Source organism: Aulonocara sp. 'chitande type north' Nkhata Bay, linkage group LG15 (genome assembly GCF_057382095.1).
Source record: "Aulonocara sp. 'chitande type north' Nkhata Bay isolate Kocher_YH1m ecotype deep benthic linkage group LG15, A_spYH_male_GT1.1, whole genome shotgun sequence".
Lineage (NCBI taxonomy): Eukaryota > Metazoa > Chordata > Actinopteri > Cichliformes > Cichlidae > Aulonocara > Aulonocara sp. 'chitande type north' Nkhata Bay.
In genome coordinates this window covers 26,704,934-26,725,865 of record NC_141358.1, presented here as the reverse complement: position 1 = coordinate 26,725,865, position 20,932 = coordinate 26,704,934, and the positions used below count along the sequence as shown (strand labels likewise).

The 20,932-nt window shown below is 40.8% G+C and overlaps 1 protein-coding gene across 1 annotated transcript; it reads right to left on the bottom strand.

The window, feature by feature from the left end:
• Nucleotides 1-13,345: 13,345 nt before the first annotated feature.
• Nucleotides 13,346-15,907, bottom strand: LOC147313229 (claudin-20-like). Its single transcript, XM_086265285.1, has one exon. The coding sequence runs from the start codon at nt 15,604-15,606 to the stop codon at nt 14,788-14,790; it is 819 nt and encodes a 272-aa protein (XP_086121411.1). The 5' UTR covers nt 15,607-15,907; the 3' UTR covers nt 13,346-14,787.
• Between the last annotated feature and the right edge of the window lie 5,025 nt (nt 15,908-20,932).

The window sequence follows — 20,932 nt, the reverse complement described above, 5'->3', positions numbered from 1 at the left end:
AATAAAGATTTAGTGTGCTGTAATGTATCATCCACCTGGCCTAAATGGTCAACTTTTAAACAGTTCAGTGACTTTTTATCCTCCATCTTGAAGCTGTAGTCGGGGATTTTAATATACACAGTGATGATGACTCTGACCTCTTTCACAGAGGTCATGGATTCTTTTCATTTTACACAGCATGTGTCTGGCCCCACACACACACCAAAGGACACACACTGGACCTTGCTTTTACCTTAGGTTTAACCATTGATTTTATTAGTTCTGAGGACATTTTTATTTCGGACCATTGTTGTATTCTTTTTAACTTGTCTTTACATCTGTCCCTATCTCCTGTTCGATATGTGGTTAGCTCTCGCATCCTAAATTCCTCTATTGCTGCTAAATTTTCTGATGTTTTTAATTTTGCTTTACCTTTCTTTAATGATGTTGATCTATTAACATTTTTTTTAAATAATCATTGTCTTTCTATCTTAGACAATGTTGGTCCTGTCAAAACCAGACTAGCTCCTGTTTCACAGATGTCCCCCTGGATAAATGACAGCATTTGTTGTTTAAAGCGTTCCTGTTGTAAAGTTGAGCATTTGTGGAGGAAAACTCGTTTATATGTTCATCTCTTTCATTTAAAGGACCTTTTAGTTTCTTTTAACACTTCAGTTCGAGATGTGAGGGCTGCCTATTTCTCAGACCTAGTCTCAAAGAGCAGAGGTAACCCCAAGGTACTATTTGACACCATTAGTGATATTGTTGCTCCTGCTCAATCTGCTGTCCCAATTTCATCAAATGAAGATTGTGAAAACTCTTTTTCTGTCTTTGTTGAAAAAGTTAGCAATGTGAGGAACAATATCTCTCCTTCTGTGTACCTGTTGTCTGCTCCAAATTCACTTAGGCCTGTTATTTTAGGAAGTTTTTTAACAGTGCTTTACCTGGGCTGGTCAAATTAGTTGATTCGATGAAATCATCCTCCTGCCCACTTGATATTTTACCTGGATCTTTGTTTAAAAATGTCCTTCAGTCTATTGGTCCCTGTGTGCTTACAATTATCAATGTTTCATTGGTTTCTGGTCAGGTCCCTGATTATTATAAGAATGCTGTCATTCACCCACTGTTAAAACCCCTTAAACTTGACGCTTCTCTGCTTAGCAGTTATAAACCAATTTCAAAACTAACATTGATCCCAAAGCAGACTGTACTTCCTCAGGAGCAGCACAGCACAGAAGGACTCATCCAGGCTGGAAAAACGAATCAGGAAGGCTGGCTCTGTGGTCGGCATGAAGCTGGACACTTTGGTGACAGTGGCAGAGAAAAGGACATTAAAGAAACTGCTGGACATTATAGACAATGCTGGGCATCCTCTGCACACGGTGGTAAATAATCAGAGGAGCCTGTTCAGCGACAGGTTGCTTCTCCCAAAGACAAGAACCAACAGGCTTAAAAACTCCTTTGTCTCACACGCCATCAAACTCCTCGTTGGAGGGGAGAGGGAGGGGAAACAGGAGGACAAAGGAGGGCGGGAACAACTGAGCTGTAGTGCTTTCTTTTTTTTCAACTGTGCAATATTTGCAATATTTTTTTTATATTCGACCTTTTTTGTGGGGCAAATAATATTGACACCAGTCATTTTGTGTTTTTCTGAAATTATTCTGTTATTGTGTACAAAATATTAAAAAACATGAAGCTATAGGGAAATCCTCTAGTTGAAAATCCCGTTTAAAAAAAGCACTTGGGACAATTGTGTTGGTGACAGCTTTTGTTATAATATCAATAATATTTATATGAATATGGGATACTGTTACATGTTTGCATAGACTTTTGTGGAATATGGAGACACCCCTGCATTATAGCAAAGTGAGACTCATTTTTTAGGGTTGGTGGAGATGAGTGTGAAGATCCAAACAATCCCTGTCAGTGATGGAGAAGCTTTGATGAAAATATTTGGTAAAAAGTTCACCAGCATGAAGGAAATGAAGTTTCAAACTTTCCTTAGGAGGAGCCCAGCACGCCTGCTTAAAGAAAAGTAAGTGTGGCGATGTGGATGCTTGCAGCGACTGCTGTATAGAGGCCATCCTGCTACACATGAAACACATCAGAGTCATAATTGTTATTTTAGTCACGTGTTTGTTTATTATCCTTATTGTTTTATCTGGGACTGTTTGCAGACATCTCAGAGAGAGGAGACACCAGCATCTGAACAGAGACTCAAACCAGCAACCTGCAGCTCCCTGCTTGGCTGCTCCAGTTTTCTCCTCACTCATGTTGCCCACCAGTGATTTCTAGCTGCCCACCCACACAGCAGGCTAGAATATGCGCTGAGCCTCAGCACCCAATACTTGGACATGTTTTCTTTATCAAATAATGAACCAGACCCCAAAAAGTAAACAGCTGTTATTGCTAGGCAACGGGAGCAGCTTTTGGTGATGCAGCACCTGACCATGTGGGCGGAGCATGCATGAAATGGAATGTTTAGTAGAACTGTGCAACACAAGCACTTAGTTATAGCATTTTTCATTGTATTCAGACACAGCTAGAGACACATCTACAGCAGCATCTCTGTGCAGGACAAACAACAGTTGACGAAAAAACATCGAAAACTTCACTTCACTCCTCTACAATACGTTGGTGCCTTTGTTTAAAAGGCCAAAATGAATCAAGGGAGATCGAGAAGAGGATCGGCGAGTGCTTCACCATACAATACAGTACAGCTGATTAACATGCAAGAAGAATTTCAAATGATACAGGCTGAAAATGTCAAATTTAAAGAAGAGGCAGAAAAATCAAGAGGAGAAGCTAAAAATTCACAGTTTGAAACTGAAGTAGTATTGCAGGAATTACTGCATGTGGGTCTAAAACTTAAAGGAGAGAAAATGGGAAAACAACAGGCAGAAAACAAGAATGAAAACATGAAGAAAGAACTGTTGGAAGCTCAAAAAGCATTGGAGGAACAGAAAACCACAGCACAAGAAGCCAAAAATAAATATCAAACTGCAAAGAAGGAGGCAGGAAATGTGATACAGGAATTACAGGAGGTGCAGGAAGCTTTTGAAGAGGAAAGAAGGAAAATGCAGTTGGCAACACAAGAAGCTGCAAATGTAATGGCTGAAGCCGAAATACTAAGGAAGGAATTACTGCATGTAAAGCAACAACTTGAAGAGGAGAAAAAACGTAAACATGAGGCAGAAAATGAGATTGAAAATATGAAGAAAGAATTGTTGGAAGCTCAAAAAGTGTTGGAGGAAGAGAAAATGAAAATACAGGAAGCAAAGAAAGAAATGGAAGATACAAAGAGTTACACTCAAAACATGAAGAAGGAACTGATGAAAGTGCAAGAAGAACTTGCAGAAGAGAAAATTGAGGTGAAGGTATTCAAGAAAGAAATGACCGGCTCTGCGGTGACCAAGAAAGACTGCAAAGACGCACTTAAAGAAATACGAAAGCACAAAAAGAGCTCCTCAAACAGAAAGTGAAACTGGCCAAACAGCAGCTGAAAGAAAAATTTAAAAATGCCAAAGAGCAACTCAACAAAACCTTAAAAGAACTGAAGGCAAAAGAAAAAGAAAAGAAAGCCGAGGACAGGAGGGGATTCTGGAGCAGACTGCTGAGAAAGAACTGACCCAGCAGCATCGAGTTTGAGGACATCAATAGTTTCTTCCCCCTCTCTCCACCTTTCTTTCACCCCATCCTTCTTGGGATGTTTGTTTGTTTTTTAAAAACTCTAATCTAAATACATGTACTGAAATACACTAATAAAATTGCCATAACTTGACCTCATGTTGCCTGCTTCTTTTCTTGTGTGTCTGTGGATGTAAAACAGTAACACACTTCCTGCTCTGTGTCTTTAATTGTAAATAAATGCAATATGTTTTCATTTTAAAATGCAGTGCAAAAAACTTCTGCTCTAAATCTTGTTTTTTTTGCAAAAAGCTTTTTTTGCCTGTTGTGGAAGTTTTCCATTTAAATAAAGCCTGCAGACGAGCGGTGAGCGGTAGCTAACATTCTTTAATCAAAACACACAAAGACAACAGACAACCAAGCTTGATGAAGTCCCTGCATGACCGCGGGACAGACGGTCAGCAGAGTCTCTCTGAGCCTAGCATGGCTCTCAGTTAAATACCTTCTCCAGGAACAAAAGGCAGTACACAGCTGTTTCACACCTTAAGGTTCACACTCCCTTGCTACCTATCAGAATCCTAAAGAGACAAAAGATTCTTCCTGTGGAGTTGTCTGCTTCCCCCAACTTCCCTACTAGACCCCCACCATTTGTCTTACTGTATGAGTGTGAGACATGTTAAAATCCAGTGGCACGAAGGCATTATACAATAAAATAATGTGATTAATACATAAGTAAAAGAAATTCCTATACAGTCCCACCCTTTGATTCTTAAATCAAAGAATCACATTAATACCAGAATTTCTTTCCTGACATTCTGTATATCACATCAACATTACTGTACACTTAAAGGAGTTTCACACTGTGTATCCTCACTTCACTGTTCTCTCACCACCCTTTGTTCATCTTTAATCTTCCCCACAATCTAAGCTCTCACATGCAAATGGCAACAACAATGATACAGAGGAAAGGCCTTCTCCAGAGTGTCAAAGTACTTTTCATGGCAAAGTGAAACAGCATTAGGTGGTCATTCCCAGTCACGGTCATGGCTCCTGGTGTCTGTGCCATTTACAGAGTCATAATTCCAACTCTGATCTCCCTTTGCGGTGTCTCTTTTGGAGCTTGGCCTGCTCTTCTTCATCCCTCAGTTTCTGCTCCAACGCCGCGGACGAGCACGTCGTACACCTTAGTTGTCTTCCTCAACGTCAACACCGAATCTCTTTCACTTTATTTTAAGATTTTGCTGTTCACAATCTCATGACAATCTCCTGGAAGCCCAGTGGTGCAGCCCACTGTCGTTTGTCAGTTGTCCTGGAGATGGTCCCTGCTTCTCACTGGTCCTCTTGAAGCCTTCTCTCCTGCATCTGCACCTCACTCAATCCTTCCAGATCCCTCATGTCACGGTCTCTGCAATTTAAAAATGAAAGCTTCCCCGGAAAACCCTCTTTTGCCCTATGTCAGCTTATGTCAATTAGACATGAACAATAAAGTTGTGCATTGTTTCTTAAAAATTCCCAGAGCTTTTCCCCTGGAGTAGCTTCACTCCAAGCCCTGTAACCCTGTCATAAGAAAAAAAAACATTAGCCAGCAGTGTGTCCTGCTGTAAATCATGTGATTAGATCCCACGATTAACCCTCTGCTGTGGAAAAAGTGATGTAGATGTTAGCGCAGCGCATCTGTATGCACACTTTCTCACAGTGACATTTGCATTGTAAACAATAAAAGGTCATAATAACACACCGCTGGTAAATTCACAAAGACACAGAAAGTGGCATTTAAAAGGTTAAGTCAGCACAGCCCAAAAGCCCATGCAACCTGTTGCTGTCACCTTTCTGCACCAGTAAAAAGAAACATACATACATACATCCACCCTTTTGTCACTGTCTAGGTGGAGGTGCAATCTTGCATACTGGTGTCAAGTCAGTCAAGCATTTGTCAGTCCAGTCAGTCCCCATTTTTTATTTGCTGACAGTAGAACCTCTTGTGACGCAATAAGTTTCTACTGCCAGCAATGACGCCATTTCAAAAAAGAAAACAAAAAGAATTTAGACTGGATTACCTCGCTGAATCCTTTTTGACAGGGACTTGTTTCCTGATTGTCCCAAATAAGTGGCTTTCTCCCAAGCCCATTTTAATTTTGGAGAAGCTCACTTGCGATTGTTCAACATGTTGTGTAGCGCTTTTGATTCCGATCTTGCAGGCCTGCTTGAAAAAGAGAAAATTGCCAAACAAAAAAGATCTCAGTGCACTGTTAAAATCAAAAAATATGAAGGCCTCTTTTTAGAAGTTGTCTAAGCATACTCTCTTAGAATGATAGATCAAAACAAAACTAATTGGCAGGTTCAAAGTGGTACCAAAAGAAAATGCATCAGCCAAGTAAATCCCCAAAACGTTCATCCACCAGTCACACACCTCACACAACAGCAATATTCTACTAGATGATGAGTTTCTTCCCATGTACCCAGATGTGTGCCATGATGAGACCTCCCTCACACATCAGAAACAAGAAACTCAATAATCTATTAGTCTCCACTCTTCTGACCCCCCTGCAACATTCTGTTCACCCCTGCTATGATTCAATCATCCTTCCCCAAAAACAATACTAGTTCACTAGTCTATGTATCACTTCTTAACAGGGACGTGCAGAGGGGGGGGGGGGGGGGGGGGCTAGAGGGGCTTGAGCACCCGCCCCTTTCCTGATGAGTGCCCAAAGTGCCCTTTTGTTGAGGCAACTTTTAAAATTTTTTTATTTATTTTTTTTATGTGTGTGTGCGTGCGGAGTCCTGTCTGTGCCCCTCAACAATAATATTTAACTATTAATCACAGTTTTGCTAAATAAAAGGATCTGGCTTGCATCAGTCACATGATCACATTTAACCAATGATCGCCCTCGACGGCAGAACGCGCTGGTTACGAGCCGGGAACGAGCTCACAAAGAGCACGCGCATTTTTTGCGGTCCGGAGCTGTAGGAGAAACACAAGTTAACTCAGAGACACAGACTGATGCGACAAAACCAGTAAGTAGGTGTACAGCGTACACTGTAGTGTGTAGCACCCAGGAGTATTAGCTTATTACGTACACGTTGGTAAGTTGTCTTGTTGCAACTGACGAACTGAAACAAACGAGCGTGCTGTGTGTGCAACAGCGTGACAAACATTACCTGTCCTTTTATTAACTGCACAGGTAGTGCTGGTCATAGCTGCTGGCTACCTGCGTAAGGCTGTCATGGGTCTGTAGCTCTGTCACCGTTTTAGGGAACATATTTAGTTTTAAAGTAAGTTTCTGGGCATTTCCTGCCTTTCTGGAGGGATTATATTTCACTAAAAAACGATCTAATATGCATGTCCACATAATAATAATTATAATTATAATATATTAAAAAACACACGCTGTATTTTAAAGAACATACATTAAGAAGCAGATTATATTAGATTTATATTTTAAATAAGACAAAAGTTGGATTTTACAGCAGTAAAATGATTGTATCTCTACAGTTTAAAAATGTAATAAGCTTTGCCCTGCACAGAGTGGATAGTGAAACAAATGGAATCATCATAAATACATTATTTCATATTTATTACTTCCCCCTCCTCATTGCTTTATTATTGTAGCTCTAGTAATAAATAATAATGTAAGGATGCCCATAGTATATACAGTATTCTGAAGAAGGTCTAAAATGTCACTGTGTGTGCATGTGTGTGTTTTATTTAGCTGGATTTAAAAAAATATTACTCATGATATAACATTGTGCAGACATGCCTGGTAAGGACATGAGGAGGAAACAGCAGGAGCTGTGTGAGGCTACTAAAGGCAGTGCTATAACATTTTTCTGTCATCATTTTATTATAGATTAAGTGCAAGAGTTGTTAGGTGTGGATAATTAGATTATAGTTTATTGCAATAGCAAGTTGTGCCTTGTTCTCAGATAGACAGCAAGTGGAGAGTGATATATGAAATGATGGGATGGAAGAAGAGAAGCAAAGAGTGATTCACAGGCAGAGCCTGAATTATTTCTCACAGTTTTTCGTTGCCTTATGGTTCCAAGCGCTGTCACCAATCTTTGCATTTTGTTATTATCTCATGACACTTGTTTAATCAGCTACCATCTCTCCTGTGGACTTTTTAATGTCTACAGTCTCAGATCAACACAGCCCTGCCCTTCCCATATTAGATTCTTGATGAATGTGTGTTGTTGTTATTCAGCCTGGTTCAATGTGCCCCTTTTTAACTTTGAGCACCCGCCCCTTTAAACCTCTCTGCACGTCCCTGCTTCTTAACCTACTAAGTGAACCGGACAAGATGATGGTAACAGAAATGCATGCTTAAAAATACTGTTTGATCTTCATGAGCTTCATTGCATGTGTGTTTGTGTTAGTAGGATTAATGCATTTTTCTGTTTGTGTAATTTTTGTGTACCTCTCCTCTTCGCAGTGGTCCAGACACTTTTCAATTCTCCACGTAAGGCAGTCGTTTTTTCTTCCCAGTTTCCTAAACCCAAATTTCATTTCCCACACTAAAACAGCCTTCCTCCATGTCCTCCCCTTGTCACGGCTGGGGGTAGTCGTGTGGTGTATTGAAAAAAGGATCCAAAATGCAGGTACTGGCTGGGGTGCGAGTGAGTGTTTATTTACAGCGGTGAGAAGGTGACAAAACAGGAAGAGCAGAGCGGGGAGTAAACAAACCTAAACTGGGAAAACTAAAGAACAAAACTTAAACCAGACACTCACGGGAGGAGGCGCAAAATGCGCAAAATGCACAAAGAGAGATGGCAGAGAGACGCAGAATAAATACCGGGTAACAGAATAATGCACACTGACATGGAACTAAACAGACAACACAACAGAGAGCACAGGAAAACACAGGGCTTAAATACACGGGGAGTAATCAGGGAATGGGCCACAGGAGGGAGACACAGCTGGGAGCAATTAGGCTAACGAGACAGGGGAGAGGTAAAACTGAACACACTGACATGAGACATGAACTTTCAGAATAAAACAGGAAACTAACAGACACAGAGAACCAGACAGGACACTGAACTTGACAGGCAGACTCATGAGCAGACACAATAACACCATGGACAGACAGAGGGAACACAGAGAAGTGGGAGCAGGCAGGCAAAGAACAGAAACCTAACAAATGGCAAAATCACAACAGAATACACACTCGGAATGAACAAAAGCATAAGGAAACACAAAACACTGAGTCCTCAGACTCAGGACCATGACACCCCTGCTCCTTCCACTGTGCTATACACATTTAGAAACCACAAGGGTCTGGTGTAAGTTACGGTGGCTTGGAAGTGCAAAGCGCAACAAATTAAAAATCTGCAACAAATTAAAAATCCGCAACAAATTAAAAAAACACAACAAATTAAAAATCCGCAACAAATTAAAAATCCACAACAAATTAAAAAACCGCAAAAATTAAAAAACTGCAACAAATTAAAAAACTGCAACAAATTAAAAAACCACAACAAATTAAAAATCCACAACAAATTAAAAATCTGCAACAAATTAAAAAACCACAACAAATTAAAAATCCACAACAAATTAAAAAACCGCAAAAATTAAAAAACTGCAACAAATTAAAAAACCACAACAAATTAAAAATCCACAACAAATTAAAAATCTGCAACAAATTAAAAAACCACAACAAATTAAAAATCCACAACAAATTAAAAATCTGCAACAAATTAAAAATCCACAACAAATTAAAGAACCGCAACAAATTAAAAATCCACAACAAATTAAAAAAGCGCAACAAATTAAAAATCCTTGACGGAAAGGGATTGTCTCAAATACCGGAAGTGACAAAACGATTAACCTAATAGGGCTTTTGGAGAGTAATGTCACAAGAGGGGGCATGGCCAGGATTTTTGGTTGAGGCGCCATGTTTCTGGGCCGAACAAAGCGCTATTGAATAGCGATGGGATTTCCAGCTCTTTTTAGAGAACCGGCTCTTTCGGTTCGGCTCACTAAAAAGAGCCGGCTCTTTCGGCTCCGAACCGGATCTTCAGGTTGTTTTGTTGCTTTAATTAATTTATTATTAACAATAATATAAAATTATGCACAAAAGGAATTACTAATGTAAAAAAAAAAAAGGGTTTTTATTTATATATGTTTATATATAAATATATGCAGTGGCCCCTAGAGACAAAACACGTACAAACTCCAAAAAGCACGTACAAACTCCAAAACACATTTCTAGCATGAGCTGAACTCCCAAAACAGAGCTACCTAGATCACTTAAATTACACAATTGAAAGCATGAAAGCATATGTGAATTGTTTGTGTATTTATACACAAGCATTCATATATAGTCAAATAATTAAAAAAAAAAAAAGTTCATTTACCTGTTATTACCACACACCAAATCCGGTCCTTGGTACTTGCTGGCTTGTGTAGCCACTAGGTAACAAAAGCTCAACCCTAGCATCCTGGAGCACTTCTGTTGTCTTTTGTACGTGTTTTGGAGTTTGTACATGTACACAGCATCCTAACTCTTTAGCTAACTTAATAACTTTAGCTAAAGTGAATAGTTAGTGTAATTCACTAGTGCAGCATTACTGGATCACCTCTGTTTGAAGTGATATGTGACTATTACTGTGTTTAACTACCATAATAATTCTTAGGGTACTGAGTGCATGCTTAATTGGGGTTTTTTTTTACGTACTACTCCATTGCTATGTTTGACAGGCTGAAGTTGTCGGGTCACCTCCTAAATCGAACATTTTTTACAGGTGTTTTGTGCCAGAAATGGAGCGTCCACTGAAGACTGAAGATAGTGAATCTCTACGCCTTGCCATTGATCCCTCTTATGCCTTCATCTAGACAAGAGACATTAACTTAACCACTCTCACATGCTCTATACCTACATCACCTCCCCTGACAGTGGGCCTTTGTCATCACATGCTTAAACTCATCATATATTTTTGCATATGCTGAACAGGCAGTCAGACATGCTGTAACTGTGGGGTAGAAAACTGCATGAACACCATACAGCAGGGGTCTCAAACTCCAATCCTCGAGGGCTGCTGTCCTGCAACTTTTCCACGTGTCCCTGTTGCAACACACCTAGTAGGTCATTAGCAAGACTATACAACTTGACTGCATGCTGAGTTAGCAATTCAGCCATTTGATTCATGTTACAGCAGCTCATGAGTGAATGAACATGGTGCAATAAAAGTTTTTTTTAGAAGGATATGTTTCCAAATACATACATTTACTTAAATTTACTTGAGTAGGGTTAGGGTTTGCCACCTCAGCATGCAGTCAAGTTCTATACTCTTGCTAATGATCTACTAATTGTATTCAGGTGTGTTGCACCAGGGACACATGGAAAAGTTGCATGACACCGGCCCTCGAGGACTGGAGTTTGAGACCCTGTCATATGGAATATGACAGGTGTGGTTGAACTGCATGAAGACTCTGAAGTTTCTCTTCTCTTCTGGCAGGACAGGAATGTGGCCTTGTCCTGTGAGGATGTACTTAGAGTAGAACTGGACTGTCACCGGCCTCAGGCTCTTCACCTTTTCAAAGACAAAGCAGTCATTTAGATAAAATATTAGATATCGTTTACCTGTAAATGCACAAAGAGAATTTAGAAATGTAATTATTTAACAACCTGCAAATAATCATGTGCAGTTCTGCAGTTTTTTAAATCTTAATATAAAATGAGTAACAGTACGGTGGCCATTAGTAAGGCTGCACTTTTTGCAGTGATCTCGTATAGAAAACGATTTCTGCATCAGTAGTATGTTTTTTTTCTGCTTTCAGAACTGTACATCATTAATTGCAGCTAGTAGGCTGTAATGCAGCCTTCAGTAATAGTAATACATCACATAGCAATAGTATATCGAAGATACTGAAGCGGAAAATAACCCAGATTGGTGTACTTTGTGCAGAGAAATGCTAACAGTGTGGTAGAAACACACCTCACTCCCAGGTTGGTTATTGTTCTGTATGGTGTACTGAGAACTGAAAATCTTTGACATGTTCAAAATAATGAATAAAATGTATACTCTTTCTCTACAGTTATACAGCAGTAAGTATCCTGGTGTGACTTGTGTTGTGTTTTATCCAAGTTCTAGTAGTGCAGGAACTGTACATTAAGGATTTACACATATTTGTCCTTTATCTAAAGGTCAAATCATCCTCACTAACTAAGCCAACCACATTTTTCAGATATGGTTGTAATGTGATTGCACTGAGGGAGAAGCGCTGCTGTTTCAGCCTTTGTTTGCTGGGTTCTGATCTTTTCATGAATGTGTAATGTTTTCTTTATGAACTTGTTCCTCAAGGGTTTGACACTGAAATGCTTCTGCAGACAAATCGACAGCATGGGCGTTCAGCTCAGTGCTCTTTTCCTTGATGGGTGATCATGTGACTGACAGCTCACTCAGGTTAAAGGACACTTCGCCCACCAAATGCACATGAGACTGCGGAGCTTCCAGTCTCCATCAGGGTTTAATTTACATCCAGAAAATGACTTCATGTCTTTCTCATTCAGCTGACACGGGATGCTGTGGAGGGGGTCTGTGTGCTGTGTGCATCCATCCGTGGTGAGAGGATAATGGGAAAGCAAAGAGCATCATTACCTCTCTCCATGCTGCTGTGCACCTCTCACCTCCCCCCAAAACATCAGGAAAATGTGGAGTGGATGTTTTTGGGTAGATGCTTTGGATTTGGACTTTAAATCTACAAACACACTGAAATCAAGAAGCTCGTCATTGTTTTTATTGCTTCAGGCACAATCTGTTCAACAGCACCGTTCACTAACTTTAAACAGCAACTGAATCACTGACAGCATGAACTCAATCTGAAACCACAGCCTCTGACCAGCAGGGGGCACATGACCAGATGGAACTATGCACCTGATTTTCTTCTTTTTGGACACTGATATTATAGCAGTGCTTAACACTTTATTTTACTGGTGTCGCTAATCCTCCCAGAAAGATTTGCTGTGAATCACAGGATATTTCTCATGAAGTAAGGCAGCTTTTTTTGTGCATTACAGATTAAATCAACTCAAAAGTCTCAAATAATTAGATGGAAAATACAAATAAACTAAAATAAAATATTACTTAGGCAACAGTTTTTTAAAATAAACTTTTGTTTAATAATTTTATTCTCACCACATAGTTTTTAAAATTGTTCTTTAGCTCATCTGGCCGAAGGACCAGTGAGAACTCACAGCGATTCCTACGTCTTCTACAGTTTTGATATGATTTTAATGAAACTTGCACACAGTTATCAGTTAATGGGTCTTTTCAGAAATTGTGCCAAAGGTGATGTTTGTGATGTTACAGACAATAATCTGTGAACTATGATGGACCATGAGCAGGGTGAGCTATGACATACATTTTTTTTAAACTCACCATCTCCTTGTGTTAAAGAAGAAAAAAGAGAAGGAACTAAACAAAACAAAAATCATTGTCCATCAAAATCAGAACCAGACTCATGGAAGATGCCATTCAATGACTTTTAGTCACTTTATTCACTTTATCATTGAATTCTAATAAAGTTTTATGGGTGACATTAGCTAACATGCTGTTATTTGCTAATTTCTTGTTAGGCGAGTCGACTGTTGCTAATATTGCTAATGCTGCTAACGTTCTGTGGCAGATTTCATTGTGGTTCACGGCTGTGCTGTTATCTAGCAAAACAGCTACAGTCAGCTTTATTAGCATAATTAGCTTAGCAGCTGGTATGAAGCAATTATCACACACAGTGATGAGCAAGAATGCTACTGACAAAATATTAAAATGAATATTGTTGCTGCATTTCATGCCATGATATACATGGAGGAAGTGTCTGTGTAACCAAGTAAAAATGAGTGAAGTGGATAAAATGAGTTACATTAAATTAAATTACAGATTTTCTGGGTTTGAACTTCGAGGACCTCAAAAATATACAAAGTAGCAAAATTCATCAAGTTTGTTCGGCTGTTTTTAGACGTTTTAAGGTGTTTTAAAATTCCCTTCATATGTTCCACAGTTTTAATATTCTGTGACTAAAAGTTCAGCCCTTTGAGAAACCTAGTGATTACTTTCTCAGTAATTATAAAAACACTGATAGAATCACTTGGACTTGTCAAAGTGTTTTTTCTGTGATAACAAACAGCTGATTTGGAATCAGCCTGTTTACTGGATATTACTGAAAACTAGCTGCAGATGATCCAATCCTGTTCTTACTCTTGGTTTTTAAATGTGGATGTCATGGATCTGAAAGCACTCGGCGTGTTTCATTCACACTGAACAAACAGTGACAAGCAGGCGGAGCTGTTGCTGTGGTGATGAAACTGCTTAAAGCTTTTTTTGATCGGCTGCATGTTTTAAAATAAGATGATCCTGAACTGTTAGTGTGATCTTTTGATTTATTTCTGTTTTTTAGGAACATGCAGCACCACAGGGGGAAAAATATGTCATTTTGATGTTGATGGTTCTTAAGTTTGATCACCAATAATTATCACTTTGTGTGATATGTACAGCAAAATGAACGACTTAGACTTCACAGTATGAAGTGACGGGTGACTTTGAGCCTCACTCTGAGGTCAGGCTTTAGTTTAAATCTGCCAAACTAACAGCCTCAGCTGGATGTGCTGATTCAAACAAACAGGGTTTTTTTTCAACTTTTTGACATTATTTTAAAATTTTAGATTCACAATCCGATGATGTATCTGAACATCACATAAACATCATCTACACAGTATTATTAAAATGTATGGCCAACATTTCTTTCTGAAGTGTAATGCAGCGTTTGGTGTGTGTGTGGTGGGGGGTTTGGCTTTTAAAGTCCTGTCACGGCCCCAGAAAGCTTTGGGCCGGCCCTGTTAGTGCATGGCTGAGTGTATGAAGGCAGACTGCAGCTGCAGCTGGAAAATAAAGTCAAATGATGGCTTTTCCATTTCAGTCACAGCTTGAATGTCTGTTTTTTTTTCTTTTCTCATAGTCAGCAGGTTCAGTATTTTTGCCTTTAGGCCTTTGGTATCAGAAAGCTGTGGCAGGCAGTTTTTAAAGGATTTAGAGTCTGCAGATTTTTTCTCTCTGCTGCTGAGACTTTCGACTCAACCCACAATCTGTAATTTCCAACATTTGGTAATTTTCCCATGTACACACACCTCCCCCTCCAAACGAGCCAGAGCGCCTCAGCTTCAGCTCCACGTTTCAGTACAGCCGTGAGCTTCAGACGTACTCCTGCAGGCTGTAGCTGTCCTTGATGTCTGTTTGAGGGAGTTTGGATGGAGACGAGTGATGCTCCTGTCTCTTGCGCGGCGTGGGTTTCTCCAGCTTCACGCTGTCTACCTGCAGCTGGACCGTCTTCTTTCTGTTTTTCGGCTGATTGCGTTCTACTTGCAGCCCCCGCCTCCTCCGCTCATCTGGGTGCAGCGTGAATCTGTCGGGGTCGGCGGGGGAAGCGCAATCCGGTCGCCTCGTTCTCTTTCCGGGACACGACAAACAAAAAATGACCCCCCCGGCCAGGAGGAATCCAGCAGAGATGAACGTGACGCACAGAGCTCCGCCGGGCTGATATTTACTGCTGTCCGGTAGGTCTGTGGTCAGGAAGGCAGTGATGACTTCGTTGGTGAACCAGGACGCGGGTACGAGGCAGAGGAGGCTGGCCAGGATGAAGCAGCCCCCCGCAGCGATGGCTGTGTGCCCCTTTGCTCTGTGGCTGCCCCCCCAGCGAGTACATTTGAGCCCCAAAGTGGCGAGACAGAGTCCGAACAGCGCCACTACGCAGGACAGGACCATGCCAGTCCGCGCGGCCTGCAGGTGCGGCGGCAGCGACAGCACCGAGTTCTTTACGGTACAGCTGAAGATGCCGGAGCTGTACCACACGCAATCCATCCACAGACCCTGCATCTGCGATATCGGGGTCATGATGCTGGTCCACACGTTGATGCTCACCTTCCAGTTGGGCATCAGGGTGGCCACGACAGCACCGAGGACGCCCAGGAGTGCCAGGGCGAACGCCAGGATCTGAATAGCGGCGGACAGCATGGCTCACCCCCCCTACTTCTGTCCCGGGCAGGTCCTGACAGCAGATAATTCCTCAGCTCAGGCTCCAGCGAGCTGCAACCAGAAGAGAAATGAGAATTGAAGTGAGCGTGGGAGCGTGACGGGCACACAGCTGAGGCTGCTGATGGGAATCTGTGTCTCTGTTTGGGGGTCGAGCTCGATGATTGCCTGCATTAGCTGATGTGGTGATCACTGACACTCAATTATGTCCCTTTAAAGCTGCAGCAGCGCTCCCTCTGCAAAGACACAGAGCAGAAACTCGGAACTCTGCTGGAGTGAAGTTGTCTCCTGGATGGAGTAAGCACCGGACCACGAACAGGAGTACTCCTCTGAAAAGTTCACCTGTGCCGGGCTCTGCCAGCGTCTCCTCAAGTGACTGCTGGAGATGAAGCAGGGAAGCGACGTGAATGAAAACAGAGGGCGTGTTGGTGAACAGCCTCTAACTACCCCTCTGCCTGCTGTCTCCTTGGCAACTGTACATACAGTTTCATCCCATTCTGCGTCCTGAAAGGAAACACAAGGCGTCCTCTCCGCAATCTCACTGTGAACAGAAGAAACTGTCCTTCTGAAAAAAGTCTGCTCCAGGAAATGTGTTTCCGCCTCCATCACCTGAAGGTCACTGGCTCGGCCGAAGGAGCTGCAGAGCGGCGTTCTTATCTGATGAGTTGATGGCGGGGTGCGTCAGCTCCACAACGCCGCTGAAATATTCTCCTCTGACTGCACGAAATCTGATTTTTACCTCAAAATGTTTGTTTCACTTTCTTTTCTTTACATTTTTGTCTCAGTTTGTTTTTTTTTGGGACTTTCGCAGGCTTTTGAAAAAACACAGCACCCCCTCTGAAGCTGACAATAACCACGGAGGAAAATGTAATTACTGATTATCAGCGATCACATGTGATGTCTGAGTCCTCGCTTTTGAACATGCCACATTTTTAAAACAATCACGCTGCGGCGTTGAGTCATTTTCTCTGGTTTGGAGATAAAACCGTGGAGCAGTTTCTCTTTATGGGGCTGCATTGTGAGCCGAGGTGTCGCCCGTCACGTGACCACGTGAAGAATCGCCCACTGCAACACGCTGATAAGAGTCTGCAGCCCGCCCACCCGTTCTATAGTCAGTCAGTCGGTGGCAGCCTGTTATTACCATAATCCTCAGTCTGGCTTTATCAGCTCAGACCTGCACAGACACGACCGGCTTCCTGTAAACATATGTCGGGTTTCTGCAGCCGGTGGGAAAACACAAGTTTAAAGACACACTAGCGTCACTGCCGCCATCATCACCGCGTAATTAATGTTGTTCTGTTGATACAGAAACAGTAGAAATGGATAAAAACACAATAGAGTCGATTGCGTTTCCCACCAGAGAACCGCAGAGGTGATGTCATCACCATGGTCACACGGCGAGGTGCTGCGGCGTTGATGTGGGCACATTTCTGCTCCCTGGCCCAAATCCGGCCTTCGGAACACGAGCCGCTGTGACATCATCACCGACGACGGCAGGTGACACAGGTGACCTCGCCTACTCAGGCTTTCCGTGTTGAATATTTAATATTTGGTGACATTAACACAATATGTTCATTTTTCTATGCAGGTTTTTTGGGGATCTAATTGTGGTTGGAAAAGAACTAAATCTACTGAATCATTTTAATAAAGTGATAAAAGAACAATTTAATCTCTTTTTGTAAACGTCTGTTTAAGGAACTCGTGTAAAAATATTTATTCACTCTGCACAGAGTTGCAGAGTGAATAAATACAATAATATTTATTGTATTTCCATAATTTCAGATTTATTTATATTTATTATATACTTAATTTGCCCTGTTAAAAAAAAATAACTTAATAATTTTATATCATACATAAATCATGTGTTTTATAAAGGAGAGTGTGAAACTTTAAAATAAAATATTAAAATATTCAAAATATAAAACAGACAGAGGCGAGATGCTAATAAACAAATGATGTCAGTAAAACTGATGCAGGTTAAGGTCATATTACAAAAGTAACAGATGAAGGCCGACTCCTTTCATGTGACATAATACTACTACTAATACTACTACTAATAATAATAACAACAATAATAATAAATGTAGCACTGCAGCGCTGAGCTGTCTTTTCTCTGTGGCGGTGTTTATTGTCCTGAGTGGGAAACGCTTTTTATTCTGTGATTCATGTTTGACTGAATCAGAAACACTGTCATGCTTTTCTATGGGCTGTTGTCGGTAACGATTTGGTTATTTCCTGCATTTTATGACATTAAATCTTAGATGTGGGAGTGTCCTTGAATGCACCGCCAGATTTCCCAACAGTCCAATTTATTAATGAACGTCTGTGCGTGTCGTCCCAGATCTCTGACTGATCTATAAATGTTCAGATAATTGTGAGAGGCCATGTTTGTGTCTTTCATTTTGTCCCGTTACTTGTACATCCTCATATTATAGAAGCTGTTTGGTGTTTTCTTGATCATTTATTTGAGCTGTTTGATCCTCAGATTGTTCTGCTCCTTTACATCAAGTGTTTCGAGCCTCCTGCAGTGTTTGGGTCTCTTGTTCTGTGTTCGTGCACATGCTGAACAGCCTGTTTTAACATCCAGCCGCTTGCCGTGTTGCTCAGCGATGTGAAACCAGGCAGCGGGCTATTAGAGGCGGGTCTCTGGAGGGTTGAGTGGCCGCCCGCGGGCCTGAATGTCTGAACGCTGCAGAGGACAAACTGAGAAGCTGCTTTTCTGTCCTTTAAGGTTTTTCTTTTAATGCTGTGTTTTTCTGCTGTTGTTCAGGAAGTCTGATTACTGGCGAGCAGCTTTGTTTTCTGTCTTTTCTACTTGTTTAAAGACAAAAATAAAGAAATTAATTTTATTTTTATCTTTTGTATTTTACATTTAATAATTCTCACATTTTTTCATTTTATTTATATATTGTTTTCTTTGTGCAGCTTTTTGTAAATTCTTTTGTTTTAATTAAAAAGAAGTATTTTCGCTATTTTAAATTATTTTTATTTTATTTTATTTTATTTAAAGATCATTTTGTCTCTATGACTTGTTTGGATGGGGAGAGTTTAAATTTGGTTTTACAGTTGCTTGTTTAACTTAAAAAAATCTGTTTGCATTTATCATAATCAAGATTATTGTTAAAATTTTCACACCTTGTGATGATTCGTTGGTCAACGATCTTCAGGACCACCTCCGTGGGGATGTCCCCCACCCAGCGGGGGTGAAACACCCGGGAATCCACGCTAACCAAAGAGGCCTCTGTGATGAGACAAGACTGTGACGACCTGGATGGTTACCGACTTTATATAAAATTTAATTGATTTTTCTTTTCATGCACCTGTAATTTACATTTTGTAAATTACTTGTGTTATATTTTTAAAATTAATGTACTGGTTTCTGTATGAAAACACACACTGAATCAGTGTGTATTTATGGCATAAAGCAGCCTAAATAAAAATGTTGCCAGTAATCACTTGGGAATGAATCTAAATAAATAAATGAGCGTTTTCATTCTGCCGTTTTCATTCAGGAACATCTTTCTGATTTCTCAGTGGTTTGTTTCTCTGATGGAGAAACGTGATAAATCTGTGTGAGCTCAGCAGTGTGGGTGGATATCTTTGCTTCACACTCTGCTGATGTGAGCCGACTCGATGAGGAGGAAGAATGAAGAAGAGTGGAAGGATTTCCTCTGACTCCTCCTCAGTATCCACAGAGCCGTGCAATTCCTCATTCTTTCACCCAACACAGCTGAAATTAGCTTCACATTAAAGTAGACAGTTTGACCTTTGACCCCTCAGTCACAGTGATAATAGTTTGGAGCTGAATCAAACCATCTGGCAGAAACAACCCCCCCACCGCCACCCCAGGCTCCATCAGCCATCAGTCAGCAACCAGCGGGGGATATAAATGAAGTGCTTTATCTATGCTCAACACACAGCCTGAGAATGTGTGTGAGCGTGTGTGAGTGTGGATGTGTATTAATATCTTTGTGGGGACTAAAAATGAGAAGTTTACTGTACTTGTGGGAACCAACAGACCTTATGGGGACCAAAATCCTGAAGGCATATTTGACACTCAAAATGTGGTTTAATGTCAAGGTTACAGTCAGGTTATGGTCAGGTTTAGGCTGAGGGTTAGGGTTAAGCATTCATTTTTGATGGTTAGTTAGCGGCTGGGGAAAGCATTATTTCGTGACTTAATTCTATGGCTAAAGTTTTAATTGCTATTCTCTTTTGTTTTATCAGGTTTTAACTGTCCATCCATCCATCCATTCGCTTCCGCTTATCCTTTTCAGGGTCGCGGGGGGCGCTGGAGCCTATCCCAGCTGTCATAGGGCGAACTGTTGTTTGGGTTTTAACTGTATTTTTTTAAAAATTTGTCTTATTTATCATCAGATTGCTGTTCAGCACTTTATTTGAAAGCACTTTATAAATAAAGTTATTATTATTATTATTATTTCAATTAGATGTCCTGACAAGGATATTAAAACACGACTCTCGCTCTCGCTCTCTCTCTCTGTGTATGTGTGTGTGTGTGTGTGTGTTACACTGACCTTCATCATAAAAATTATTAAAGTAGCTTCATTTCAGTTTAATTAGAAATGCTCTGTTTTAAAGTCAGCCTAAACATGCTAATAGATGTTTTTTCTTCCATGTCACAGTAGTTCTGTGTTGTTGGTGAAATATCAGTAAATATTTATCCCAAAGCAAAATTAATGGTATTACAGGAAGTTAAACATTTAAGTCAAAGACAGATAGCTTAAATAAGTAGAAATTATAAGGCTGATGTAGATTTTTTGGCTCACAAGATTTGAAGATTTTTCATCCATCCATCCTTTTCAGGGTCGCGGGGGGCACTAGAGCCTATCCCAGCTGTCATAGGGCAAAAAGCGGGGTACACCCTGGACAGGTCACCAGTCTGTTGCAGGGCTAACACACAGGGACAGACAACCATTCACACTCAGAAAGACCCCAGCCTGATGTGGAATTGAACTCAGGACCTTCTTGCTGTGCGGCAACAGTGCTAACCTCTGTGCCACCGTGCTGGGTCAATAATTAATATCTTGATGGTTAAACTGTCTGAACCATTATAAAAATGTTTTCTGGTTCTTTTCTTTTTCTGGCATCTCTTTTTCAGTTGAGCAAACATGGTGCACGATGGCTGTAAACCCTTCATCCACCCCGACCTCCTCCTACCTCCTCTTATTGATTCAATCAATAAAACGTCTCAACCTCATCCCACTAGAGATTACTCTGCACATAACTGTAGTTATTGTGAAGGCTATTTTAACCCCTGAATGCGAAGATACGGGGCAAATGAAACTGA